At 40.2% G+C, this 12,419-nt stretch overlaps 1 protein-coding gene across 2 annotated transcripts; it reads right to left on the bottom strand.

Annotated features, from left to right (window-relative positions):
- Nucleotides 1-709: 709 nt before the first annotated feature.
- Nucleotides 710-5,033, bottom strand: rrp36 (ribosomal RNA processing 36). 2 transcript variants are annotated; one of them, XM_024135855.2, is made up of 8 exons: nt 4,853-5,033; nt 3,763-4,225; nt 3,271-3,403; nt 2,948-3,014; nt 2,538-2,642; nt 2,261-2,338; nt 2,045-2,162; nt 710-1,645 (listed from the first exon to the last, which is right to left on the bottom strand). In XM_024135855.2, exons 1-8 carry the CDS (start codon nt 4,853-4,855, stop codon nt 1,509-1,511), a joined length of 1,104 nt encoding a protein of 367 aa, XP_023991623.1. In that variant the 5' UTR covers nt 4,856-5,033; the 3' UTR covers nt 710-1,508. The 2 variants fall into 2 exon arrangements, with proteins under 2 accessions (XP_023991623.1, XP_023991624.1); XM_024135856.1 differs by having other exon boundaries at nt 4,877-4,977.
- Between the last annotated feature and the right edge of the window lie 7,386 nt (nt 5,034-12,419).

The following is a 12,419-nucleotide window of genomic DNA, read 5'->3' as shown; positions in this document are numbered from 1 at the left end:
CAATTCGACAATGAAGGCCTGATTCACAGTCTCCTGTGAACAGTTTATGTTTTGATGTGTCTGTTCCTTGAATTCTGTGAAGCATTAATTTGGGTTGCAATTTCGGAGGCTGGTAACTCTAATGAACTTATACTCTGCAGCAGAGGTAACTCTGGGTCTTCCATTCCTGTGGCGGTCCTCATGAGAGCCAGTTTCATCATAGCGCGACTGCGCTTGAAGAAACGTTCAAAATTCTTGACATTTTCCATATTGACTGACCATCTCTTAAAAAATGATGGATTGTCATTTCTCTTTGCTTATTTGAACTGTTCTTGCCATAATATGGACTTCATCTTTTACCAAATAGGGCCATCTTATGTTACATTTACATTTAATCTTATGTATAKCTGATTGGCTCAAACACAGTAAGGAAAGAAATTCCACAAATTCACTTTTAAGAAGGCACACCTGTTAATTGAAATGCATTCCAGGTGACTACCTCATGAAGCTGGTTGAGAGTGCCAAGAGTGTGCAAAGCTGTCATCAAGGCAAAGGGTGGCTACTTTGAAGAATAAAAAATATATTTTGATTTGTTTAACACAATCATGTAGTAACACTTTAGCCTGCCTGGAGTTTGTACTTCTGGGATCACTGGTTCCATTAAAACAGGCAGGCTCAATCAAGAACAGCCTTAGTATTTGAACTCCCATTCAATGACCCATCTAACCCATTGTCTTGCAAGTAAACCCATTTAATAAACAAAAACAGTTTTTAGTCAGGATACAGTCTTGAACTACACCCATCTGATCCATTTTGTGACTCATCATTGGTGAAAACATTGATTTGACAATGTGAGTGCACTTAAGTGCCATCCAACCAAGTTTGTCAATGAATGATCATAACATAGATGCTAGGTTTGGTTGAGGAGAGGATTGACACATGATATTGGCAATGACGTATATATTTCATACAAAAATGACCCTTCTGCATGTTCCAATGAAATAACATGATACATACAAACCATACGTATTTGCATTGMAAGTCCTCATAAAAACATACAAAATCAACAGTGTGCTTTCAGAAATTCCTCGCCGGTGAGCAAATACGGGAAGACGATATGAAGTACTAGATAATATACCATAGTTGTGATTAAGTCCTCTCCCATGGGACACCTCCATGGCCATGATAGGGCCGCATTCGCTTGGCTTCAGTCTCTTTCAGCCCTCTCCTAACCTTATTGGCTCAGTCCAAACTTAAGATGCATGCAAGCATCTGAGACTCTCACATAAATCATACATTGTTAATGGGATTCGGACCAGTTCAACTTACTCACATGAATCTCAAGATAGAAGAGCGGCCCCTTGGTAGATTGGCCCTTAGTAAAAACAAAGCAGTGTAAACTGTTGCTGGGACAGCTTCTGAGGCCAAAATGTCCCACCATCATCATCATCATCATCATAAAGGACAAAGAAAAGAGCAAGACTGTTCCTGGGCCAGTTTCTGAGGCCAAAATGTCCCAATCAGGACAGTCACTTCTGCTGGAAAGGCAGCTTCCTGCGGTCTTTGCCAGCATTCCTCTTCCTCTTCTTGCTGAGGAAGTTTTCCAGCTTGCCGCTCTTCTTCAGTTCGCTGTACTTCTCTGCCAGCTCCAGCTTCTTCTTGTCAGCTGTGAGAGGGTTAAGAGAGCAGAGTAAGGCTTTTGAGTATCCTATCTGCGCTTTCACCGTAATGGCATTACTACAACCAGAGTCTTGTGGTCAATGAAGATGACGTTTGGACAGCGATACAGTCTCTTATTCCATTGTAATATGTCTGATTTACAATGTGAAAAAAACATGAGATTCCCCACCCAACCAAACAGGGTACAGCATTGTATTATAGTCTAGTGGCAAATTCTGAGAGGGGTTCAACGATATTGCATTGTTGTTGCCTTGATTATAGAACTGTATCATATCTGAAGTTAAGAGCTTTACAACATAGAAAAATAATGTCTATAGAGAAGAATAAATAGACTTCAGAGTAGAAGAAATAGAATAGAATGTCACGCTTTTACATCCCAACTTACATTTCTTGAGGAAGAAAGGCTTCAGTCCCTGGCCCGCCATCTCTCTCTGCTTCCTCTTGAACTCTAGCTCCTTCTCACGCTGCTGTTCCCGGCTCTTCCGGGCCCGCTCCTGGTTCTCCTGAATATGAGAAGGAGTCGGGTGAATTATATAGAAAAAGCAGCCCTCATTCTAAAACTACTTTGCATGGTTGTGTGTGTGTTCAGCAGTTAACTCACCATTCTTTTCAACAGGAACTGAAGTTTCTCCTTCTTCTGGTTGCCCTTCATTGGTTTCTTGAGCTTCTTCTGCACTACCTATATATATACCACAAAGAATGAACACAATTAAATTCAGTGATAGTCAAATGTAAAAAATCTTGAGGACAATCAGGACCATGTTGTACAAGAGATAATGCAGAACAAGTCCTATTTAAAATGTATGTTGTCTAAAATGAAAAACGGACTGATATGGACTAGACAAATATGGACTGATTAGAATTGATCGTTCACACACATCTCTCTCGCGCTGTTTGATGTCGGTGATGAATCTGTATGTTTTCTCAAAGATCTCCGGTTTGTATTCACCGGACAGATCGTCAAATCGAGGATCTCTTGACACCTGAGAGGGGGGGAAAAGTGACAAACGATTACAATTACACCTGGGGCGGCAGGTAGCCTAGTGGTTAGAGCGTTGGGTCCAGCAACCGAATCCCCGAGCTGACAAGGTAAAAATTTGTCGTTCTGCCCCTGAACAAGGCAGTTAACCCACTGTTCCCAAGTAGGCCGTCATTGTAAATATGAATTTGTTCTTAACTGACTTGCCCAGTTAAATAAATAAAAGACAGCATGCAACAAGATGGTTTGAGAGGTCAAAAGCAACATTTTGGAGATGTCAATCTACAAAATACTTCAGAAGAGCCTTACGGATTTCTTGACAGGAACTACTTGTCTGAGAAAAGGGGCGGGCCTCTTGGCTGATATCTCCATTGGCCTTAAAGAGAAAAACAATGTTTGAGAAAGGATTGTTAGGAGTTTAAATACATACACCATCCCCCACAGTAATGAAATAACAGATTTTCTCCAAAATGACGTACGCTCAACATATACTGAATAAAAACACATACAATAAGGTTCACAAAGGAATCGAAAACCCATAACACATATTTAGAGTGCCATCCATGCTCCAACTCAGCTATTGGAATGGCCTTATTCTAATGCATGAAGGGGAACAGACAATTGGACATTACCTATTCTTGTTGAGGCGTTTCTTTGTGGGAGTTTGTTTAGCCTTGGTTGTTCCGTAGGCTATTTCATTGTAGACCTTTGTCCCCACCTTGTTTTGAAGCTTCATAATGTCCTCAAAAGACATTGTTGAAAGCTCTGCAAAAGTCATAAAGAAAAATGAAGGATTCACTGGCTCGCTTAGAATACATGACATTTCACTAGTCGAGAATATTTTATAACCTTATTATGTATAAATATAAATTGAATCTTCAAATGCAGACAATTTCCATTTGGTTACAAATTGTATAGTTATAGTTCTGTATGGATATAGGACTTGTTCTTTATAAATGAGATGGAAAACACACCAAACTATCCTATAGACCGTCATTGTAAATAAGAATTAGTTCTTAACTGACTTGCCTAGTTAAATAATGGTTAAATAAATAAAATAAAAAGACCTAACATTTGTTCCTGGGAGTTCAACTGCAGTGAATGAAACTACGCATACGATTTACCTTTTTTAATGCCGTCTTCTGTTTGTATTTCACCACTGCTGTTTACCAATTCCGGTTGATCTGCGTCATCATCGACATCCTCAGAGTCCTCAGTGTCACTACCCAAACCTGTCTGGTCAACACCATCACTCTCTGCATTTTCAACCTCTGCATCTTCATCATTAGCCTCTTCTTCACTGTCATCCTCAAGAGCCTCTCCACCACTCAAACTGTACTCCTCTTCCTCTCGGCCAGACTCTTCCTCTCGGCCAGACTCTTCCTGGCTCATACCTGAGGAGCTCTTTTTACTGAGTAAGGCAAAGTTTTCTTCCAGTTCAGAGTCTTCACCACTACTGTCAGGGGCTTTATTTGACAGACTTTTGGTCTTTTTTGACTTGTTATCCAACCTAGACACAGTGACAGCCACTTCTTGATGTTGCTTTCGCTTCATCGTTGCTTTCTGGTGCCCGGAGGACATTGTGGACTGTGAAAAGAAACAAAGGAGTTGTAAGCCTTAGCTCACTCGCTTACAAAGTGTATGTGGCCTGAAATAGATTTAGGTAGCCTACTTTGAGAAAGTCGATTTTAAACAATAACAACAAAGGGTGAAACACCTATACACCTAACATGTTGCTATGAGGCTGCACGTTCTAGCAACACGTAGACACACGGGTACCAGAAACAGCACGCGTATTTAGAGTCCTTGGAAAAACGGTGGCTTTATAAATAAATGTGATTGATTGGCTCACCTGCCTATGCCGAGAAAGGTTACATAAAACCCCTAAAAACAAATTGCCGTGCGCTACATTGGAAAGCCACTCCTTGGTGGAACGGTAAGTATGGTAGCCAACTATTGCTGTTACGCCTACATAAATACTGTAGCTTTTATTTTGTGACATGCAGAAATAATGTCTCTCAACGCAAGTCCCCGGCGTTCACAACTCGAGTACCAGGCTTTAGAGAGGCCTTGTCTTGCATGGCTAATGTTACTAGTTAACGTTAGCTATAGTGGCTAGCTTGCAATAAAAAAGTCAAACTAACAACAACGGTGGATATAACACGGTATTGTTTTTGGCAGAAGAGTTATTAAGTAGGTACGTTAACGACCTACCATTATATGAACGACGATCCTTACTTAGAAACGAAGTATAATAGCAACCAGCCRAAGAAGTTATCCACGTGGGTTTTAGTTGTGTACTGTTAGCTAGCTAGCTACTCTGAGTCTGACTGATTCCCGTGCAATATTTAATCGACCAACGGGGGGCACTGTTGAATAGGTATTGAGATACAGGCAGACGCGGGCCCAAAGATGTATGTTACCTTAAATTTGACCTTGTTACAATGCTGACATTTTCTAATTCAATGCACCTTTCTCTGTCTATCCTAACAAGAATGTGTTGCTCATCCCCCGATGTACTTCAGACCTTTATTCTTGATAAAATTGGACAACACTGCTCAAACATTTTTGTCATTCTCATTGGTAGGTAGGCTTACTTGCAGAGTGAAAAAAACGGCCCCGCTTTAAATGATGTTCAGCTTTTAAAGGCTTTATAATGCCTTCATAAACACTTCATGAATGTGTTACAAATCATCTATAACCGTATGGCATGCATTATACAGGCTTCATAAATGTGGCATAACTGTGTGACATAATCGCCAATATCAAATGTGACATAACCCACTTATGTCGAATATGATATAAACATGACATGTTGTGCTGTAGGATTTCCCGTGCTCTGAAGTGTAGTCATGTTTGTCACATTACACCTAATCTCGTTCCCGGACACTTATGCCCAAATGCGCGGAAGGTCCAACGAATCAAATTTGGCCTTCATTAGTTAGGGTTAGGTTTAAKATCCCATTTTAAGAAGAGAAATCGTGGAAATGTGTAGGGTTTGCTGTCCTTCAAAAATCAGCAGTACATTAATTACCTATTTATTGGCACTTTATTTTGTGTCCTGTAATACTTAGTTTGAAGTGAGACACTTTCAGTCATTCATAAAGGCTATATCGCATGATGCTGTACTTACTTTAAAGTCAGACCCCTTTGGTAATTTGTAACACATACATAAATTCCTTGTATCATATGACGCTGTACTTACCCTAAAGTCAGACACCTTTGGTCATTCATAACACATACATAAAGGCTTAATGATGTAAACACACACGTATTAACACTTAGGGAATTCACTATCAGCTCAAACAAATACACATTAAAGACATGTTTAAAGCGTTTCCTTTTATTTTTACATTTTTAAAACAATACAAATACATTAGGTTTGAAAAAGTCCAGCAATGTAATTATATTGAACATTACACAGGGCTGTGTATAGTGTAGCCTGTGACAGGTGTAACCGATGTATAATGTACTCTCCATGCGTTGTGTTTTCACAAAATAAATAACTTCGGCCAGTAGTCCCAGTTGAGCATCATTTATTTCTGCTGTTGTTAAATGGGAAACAGCACGTTAGTTGTGCAGGGCTTAACAGTGTTGATGGCTGTCGATGGCAAAATCGTAGCAATGAAGACAACTGTGTTAGCCGTGGCTTATGTGACCATGACATCGGTGTATGCTAGCTAACACAATTATTTACAGCAATCATATGCCAAAGCACATCCCAGAAAGCCCTTCAATCCCTAACAGGTACCATATACCCACACATGTATAAAATCAGTAACGTACAGCAAACTTGTACACATTGTAAAATAGAAAATAGAAAACAGTATTCAGAACGTGACCTACCCCTTGCARCACATTTTCATACTGGGAAGARCTGACGTTCGCGATCTCCCCCTATCTGCAAGCGGGGCCAATCACAACACCCCTTATTGTCATCAGAGTTGAACTAACCAATAAGAATGCTTGAACATCAAATACACATTTCTTTAGAGGCAAGTGGAAACATAACCAACCCTGTTACACAGGTACCAGACACAAAGATCAGGAGCTTGTCCCTGAGCTGGTGGACGAATGGTTCTCGACTGCTGGAGGTACTGCATGTTGGTTAAACCTTAAAAGTAACAAAGAAAGTTGGCAGGTCTGTTAGGAAACACCATCTGAATAAAGACATTTCTGTGCTGCGCCAGAAATAATCTAAATGGGGAGATGGGGAAACTCCATTCGATTCGTATTATTATATTCCWCTTTCATTTACAAATCTCATGATGTGACTATGAGATGTGGCTGTTTCTAGGGGGATTTTTATTTAGCTGAGCCTTCTAGCTAGCTAAATTTACTTAGCTAGCTACCTAGCTCGCAATTGCTGTAAAGTGACTGAAATTATTTGAAATAACGATTGAGGTACCTATTTAATCTAATTAAACACTTAACTACTACAAACAAATTGAAATGACAATAAATAAAGGTTAACTTACTTGTTTTTCGCTATCCGGTGGCACCACAAGTGGGCATTGCTTTGCGTGTGCTTACAGGAACACCAATGCTCAAGAGACCACCAGAATGATCCTGCGGTGCAGAGGTGAATGCCACCTCTACAACAAAAGCTTGGGCATTAATAAAAATAAAAATAAATGAAATGTCACATTTACATAAATATTCAAACCCTTTACTCAGTACTTTGTTGAAGKACCTTTGGCAGCTATTACAGCCTTCAGTCTTCTTGGGTATGACGCTACAAGCTTGGCACATCTGTATTTGTGGAGTTTCTCCCATTCTTCTCTGCAGATCCTCTCAAGCTTGGATGGGGAGCGTCGCTGCACAGCTATTTTCAGGTCTCTCCAGAGATGTTCGATCAGGTTCAAGTCTGGGCCACTCAAGGACATTCAGAGTCTTGTCCCGAAGTCACTCCTGCATTGTCTTGGCTAWGTACTTTGGGTCGTTGTCATATTGGAAGGTTAACCTTTGTGCCAGTCTGAGTTTCTGAGCACTCTGGAGCAAGTTTTCATCAATGATCTCTCTATYCTTTGCMCTGTTCATCTTTCCCTAAATCCTGACTTGTCTTCKAGTCCCTGRCACTGAAAAACATCCCCACAGCATGATGCTGCCACCACCATTCTTCACCGTAAGGATGGTGCCAGGTTTCCTCCAGACGTGATGCTTGGCATTGTCTGGTTCACCTAGGGGTCATGAAAAGGGTTGTACCAAAATGTTTGATGTATTAGAATAATTGATTATGCTTATGTTATATTAATAGAAGGGGAGGGGTTATAAGACCCCTCCCTCCTTACATTTARAGGGTCCTAGACTACAGATTAACAATATATATATTCATTATATAGTTTTAGAATTGTCCACAGTTGTTTGCTCTTTCTCTCTCTTTTATAAAGAAGACCCCTCTTAGAAATGTGTGACTGAGACAGAACTCTGCAGGGGAGTGTGGGAGATAAGAGACTACTCAGACATTCCACAATAAATCAACTTTGGGGAGGGGACATTTATTGCCTAGCTTTTAGATAAACACTGAAACTCTATGTTTGTACAGCTGTGGATGCAGGGTTTTGGTCTCAGGAGTAAAAAGGTAATGACGTAGTCAGTGACATCACTAAGGCTGGACTTCGCTTTAATAAAACAACTTGAGACCTTTTGTTTGATGCAGAACTTACTTGGAAACATGCGTGCTATGTTCCTGATTGTCAACTTCTGAAAGAAACGAACCCTAACAGCATTCAGGCAAAAMAATTCAATATTGGTTTCATCAGACCAGAGAATCTTGTTTCTCATGGTCTGAGAGTCCTTTAAGTGCCCTTTGGCAAACTCCAAGCGGGCTGTCATGTGCCTTTTACTGAGGAGTGGCTTCTGTTTGGCCACTCTATCATAAAGGCCTGATTGGTGGAGTGCTGCAGAGATGGTTGTCCTTCTGGAAGGTTCTCCCATCTCCACAGAGGAACTCTGGAGCTCTGTCAGAGTGACCATCGGGTTCTTGGTCACCTTCCTGACCAATGCCTTTCTGCCTCAATTGCTCAGTTTGTCCGGGCGGCCAGGTCTAGGAAAAGTCTTGGTGTTTCCAAACTTCTTCCATTTAAGAATGATGGAGGTCACTGTGTTCTTGGGGACCGTCAATGCTGCAGAATTGTTTGGTGCCCTTCCTCAGATCTGTACCTCGACACAATCCTGTCTRGGAGCTTTACGGACAATTCCTTCGACCTCATAGCTTAGTTTTTGCTCTGACATACACTGTCAACTGTGGGACCTTATATAGACAGGTGTGTGCCTTTCCAAATCATGTCCAATCTATTGAATATACCACAGGTGGACTCCAATCAAATTGTAGAAACGTCTCAAGGATGATTAATGGAAACAGGATGCACCAGAGCTCAATTTTAAGTCTCGTAGCAAAGGGTCTGAATACTTGTGTAAATAAGCTATTTCCTTTTTTTTATTTCTAATGAACGTACTAACATTTCACCCCAAAAAATATTTGCTAACATTTCTGTTTTCATATTGTGTGTAGATTGATGAGGAAAAAAACGAATTCAATCCATTTTAAAATAAGGCTGTAACGTAACAAAATGTCAAGGGGTCTGAATACTTTCCGAATGCACTGTAGCTACAGTATTTTTGTGAAGTGAAACATCAGGGAGGTTGTCTGTGGAGTATGGAAGTGGAACTGAGGCTAGTGTGATGGCAAGGTTATATATTTCACAACTACAGTGTTCTGCTGGAGGGAGAAGTCTCCACGAACGATTCCACTGTCCTCTGAAAGTTATTTAGTTTTTTTTATTAATTTGATTATATGTAAGCAATGATTTATAATTGATTTTGAGGTCAATGTCAAAATAAGTACAAATAGCTGGGGGATTCCAACGTTATGGACATTACATTTACATGCACAATCACAACTTTAATGTCTCAGAATGGCGAAACAATATATAAATTAAACTTTTGATCTTTGTGTCTATAGTCGTCCTTGGGGGGAGTGTATACTCAACAAGGCAGACTTCTAAATATAGGCATGCTAGAGAAATGAAGCAAATGAGAGACATTATGGACGTTACATGAAATGGACAAGCCTTTTTGGGAGACTAAACATATTTAGCAAAGGTCTGAGTTTATAAGTCTTAAGGCTGCAGTGACACYACGTTAATGTTACAGTACTCGAGTCCAGGACTCGGACTTGAGTCCGACACAAGTCCCAATTATCATGACTTGTGACTCGACTTGGACTTGACAATTGTTGACTTGGATTTGGACTCGCCTTCTCGACCATTGCTGACTTGGACTTGCCTTCTCGTGACTTGTATTTGCACTTGCACTGGATAGGCTGATCTGATAAGCAGAGTATGAGCAGCTCTGGCTGCGCAGAGCAGCGAGGGTTCTGTTCTCTAGCTGCGGGAAGGACGTGCCACATCCGGCACACACAGCCTACATCAGCTGGTGAGCTGCAGGAGCACAAGCGATGATTGTGGCCAGGCAGACATCGCTCAGGCTTTTACTCCGATCATAGGCTACACTTTTGACTTTCTTGCTTCCCCGTAACCACCAGTCACAAGCCTAATATTTAGCTTTGCCTTTTTAAGAAACACAAACAGCTTTGCGAAATTGCAAACAATAGTATTGAATTTAGTAGTAAAACAACAGTCTAGTTCTCTCCCCCCTTGAGTAGGCGTATAGAAAAGTAGGCTGTCTTTGAATTTGTCATCTCTCTCTGACTTGGACTTACCCATAGGAACTCGACTCGGACTCGAGCACAGGGGACCTGAGACTTGACTCGGACTCGAGCTTTAGTGACTTGACTACAACAATTTTAGTTGCAGTTGCAGGTTGCACGTGACATCATCTCAATCKACGTTGCTGTTACATGAAGCAACTCAAACACAATTAAATTAGCATGCAACAGCCGATCAAATTGAAGCTGCTTCTGTCATATTGTTTGAGAATTCTAAACTCACTTCATGTCATCTTCTTCATTACATCGTGATTTCACAAATTAGACAAAATGCTGGTTGTACAATTTTGCTAGCTAGACACAATTTCATTGCCAGCCCTGTTTGATCAAGCCAGCTAGCAACGAGCTAACCAAGCTAACCAAGCTCTGCACACATAGACAACAGCCACCCTCGAAGCATCGTTACCCATCTCGCAACAAAAGCCGCGGCCCTTGCAGAACAAGGGGAACAACTACTTCAGGTCTCAGAGCGAGTGACGTCACCGATTGAAACGCTATTAGCGCGCACCACCGCTAACTAACTAGCCATTTCACATCGGTTACACTAGCAACAAATTTGCTAGCTAGTTCATGTTGAACAATTTCAGTTGAAACTGGTCAGAAAGAGGTCTGGGTTCAGTTAAAAAAAATTTTTTTTTATTGACGTCCAAACCATGCACGTTGCTGTTACATGAAGCAACTCAAACACAATTAAATTAGCATGCAACAGCCGATCAAATTGAAGCTGCTTCTGTCACCCTTTACTAACCCTGACGCCAGTATTTATTTATATAGCTATATAGCACCTATTTCAGTCCAAGTCCGTCACTGGTCTAAACATGCATACACCCTCAGATAGAATTCTTAGCAAGCAATAGGGAGCGGGTGGGAAAACAAAAGGYATATATATTGGCAATAATAATGTTACATTTTATTTGGCAGATGCCTTTCATGACACTCAAGGACATCGTACATAAAATCTAGTGCTGTACATTTATCTAATTGAGGACCTTGAATACAGTTTTAGTACATTCAGATACAATGATCAGCACTACAACTCCATTTTTATACAACACTCCACTTCGACTCACACTCTCTCCCTCCCTCCGCTGAGACAATTCAGTTGAATAAAAATAAAAAAGTTATTTAAATGTATGGTCCTATGTGCCTCACAAGTAATAGGCTACAACAACTGACATATTACCAGTGTAATTATAAAAGTTATACAACTTTTGACCGGTAGTGTATATGAAAATAGGTAAATGCGTGAAACAATATTTATTTCCAGTAGCCTATCATTTTTCGGAATTGAATTGAATTGGAAGTAGAACTTAGGTCTGTGCTTCTCTGTCCGTGCACTATAGTTAGGCCCTATAAGCTATTGATAATTTCATTGATATCACACAATACATTGTAGGTGCACTTGATGTCCCGCACCAAGTAGAGAATTGCACTCCCTGGCATAAAGTGATCTCGTCTAAGAATATTATTTCCACTGTTCTAGTCTATATAGGCTATGGCCCTGTTATTATGTGCATTACCATACTATTAGTCTATAATTTAAGTTTTATTTGATGGTGTTTCATATGCAGCGTGTAACCTATTGCAAACCTGATCTACTTTGATTGGCCTCCGTGTCAGTGATTAACACTAGAAAAGCCTGGCCTCGTTGGACCCCCTTTCGGGCCAATGAGGTGTCTTTTGAAAGTCAACATTCTATTAGTCTAATAAATACATTTCGTATATACTATCGGAAGAATAAGAATTTGGTTTCCGTTTATGAAGGTCTTGGGTAACAGAATATGGAAGAAAATGTATTTCAAAGKACACAATAGCATTTTTATTAGTTTATGTAACATTAGGCTGGCTATATGTACAAAAGAAAAACCACTAAAACACCACCATTCAAGTGTTATAATCTATAAATAAATACCATCACAAAGAGTATTTATTTGTTAAGGGCAGGTCTTAAGGAATTTATATCTGAATTTAAGAAAATACATTTCAAAAGAACAGAATGGCATATTCTGAGTTTAAATATATTACTATGCTTTGAGTGTAGAGAGTGTGTCC

Source organism: Salvelinus sp. IW2-2015, unplaced genomic scaffold (assembly GCF_002910315.2).
Source record: "Salvelinus sp. IW2-2015 unplaced genomic scaffold, ASM291031v2 Un_scaffold640, whole genome shotgun sequence".
Taxonomy (NCBI): domain Eukaryota; kingdom Metazoa; phylum Chordata; class Actinopteri; order Salmoniformes; family Salmonidae; genus Salvelinus; species Salvelinus sp. IW2-2015.
Note: the sequence above shows the minus strand (reverse complement) of the source record. Positions and strands in the feature narration are given on the sequence as shown.

What these genes read in the sequence shown, in the direction of transcription:
- rrp36 (XM_024135855.2), bottom strand. An exon ending in AGTTCCTGTTGAAAAGAATG is followed by an intron (nt 2,163 to 2,260) that starts GTGAGTTAACTG and finishes TCTCATATTCAG; the next exon opens with GAGAACCAGGAGCGGGCCCG. An exon ending in GCCTTTCTTCCTCAAGAAAT is followed by an intron (nt 1,646 to 2,044) that starts GTAAGTTGGGAT and finishes ACCCTCTCACAG; the next exon opens with CTGACAAGAAGAAGCTGGAG.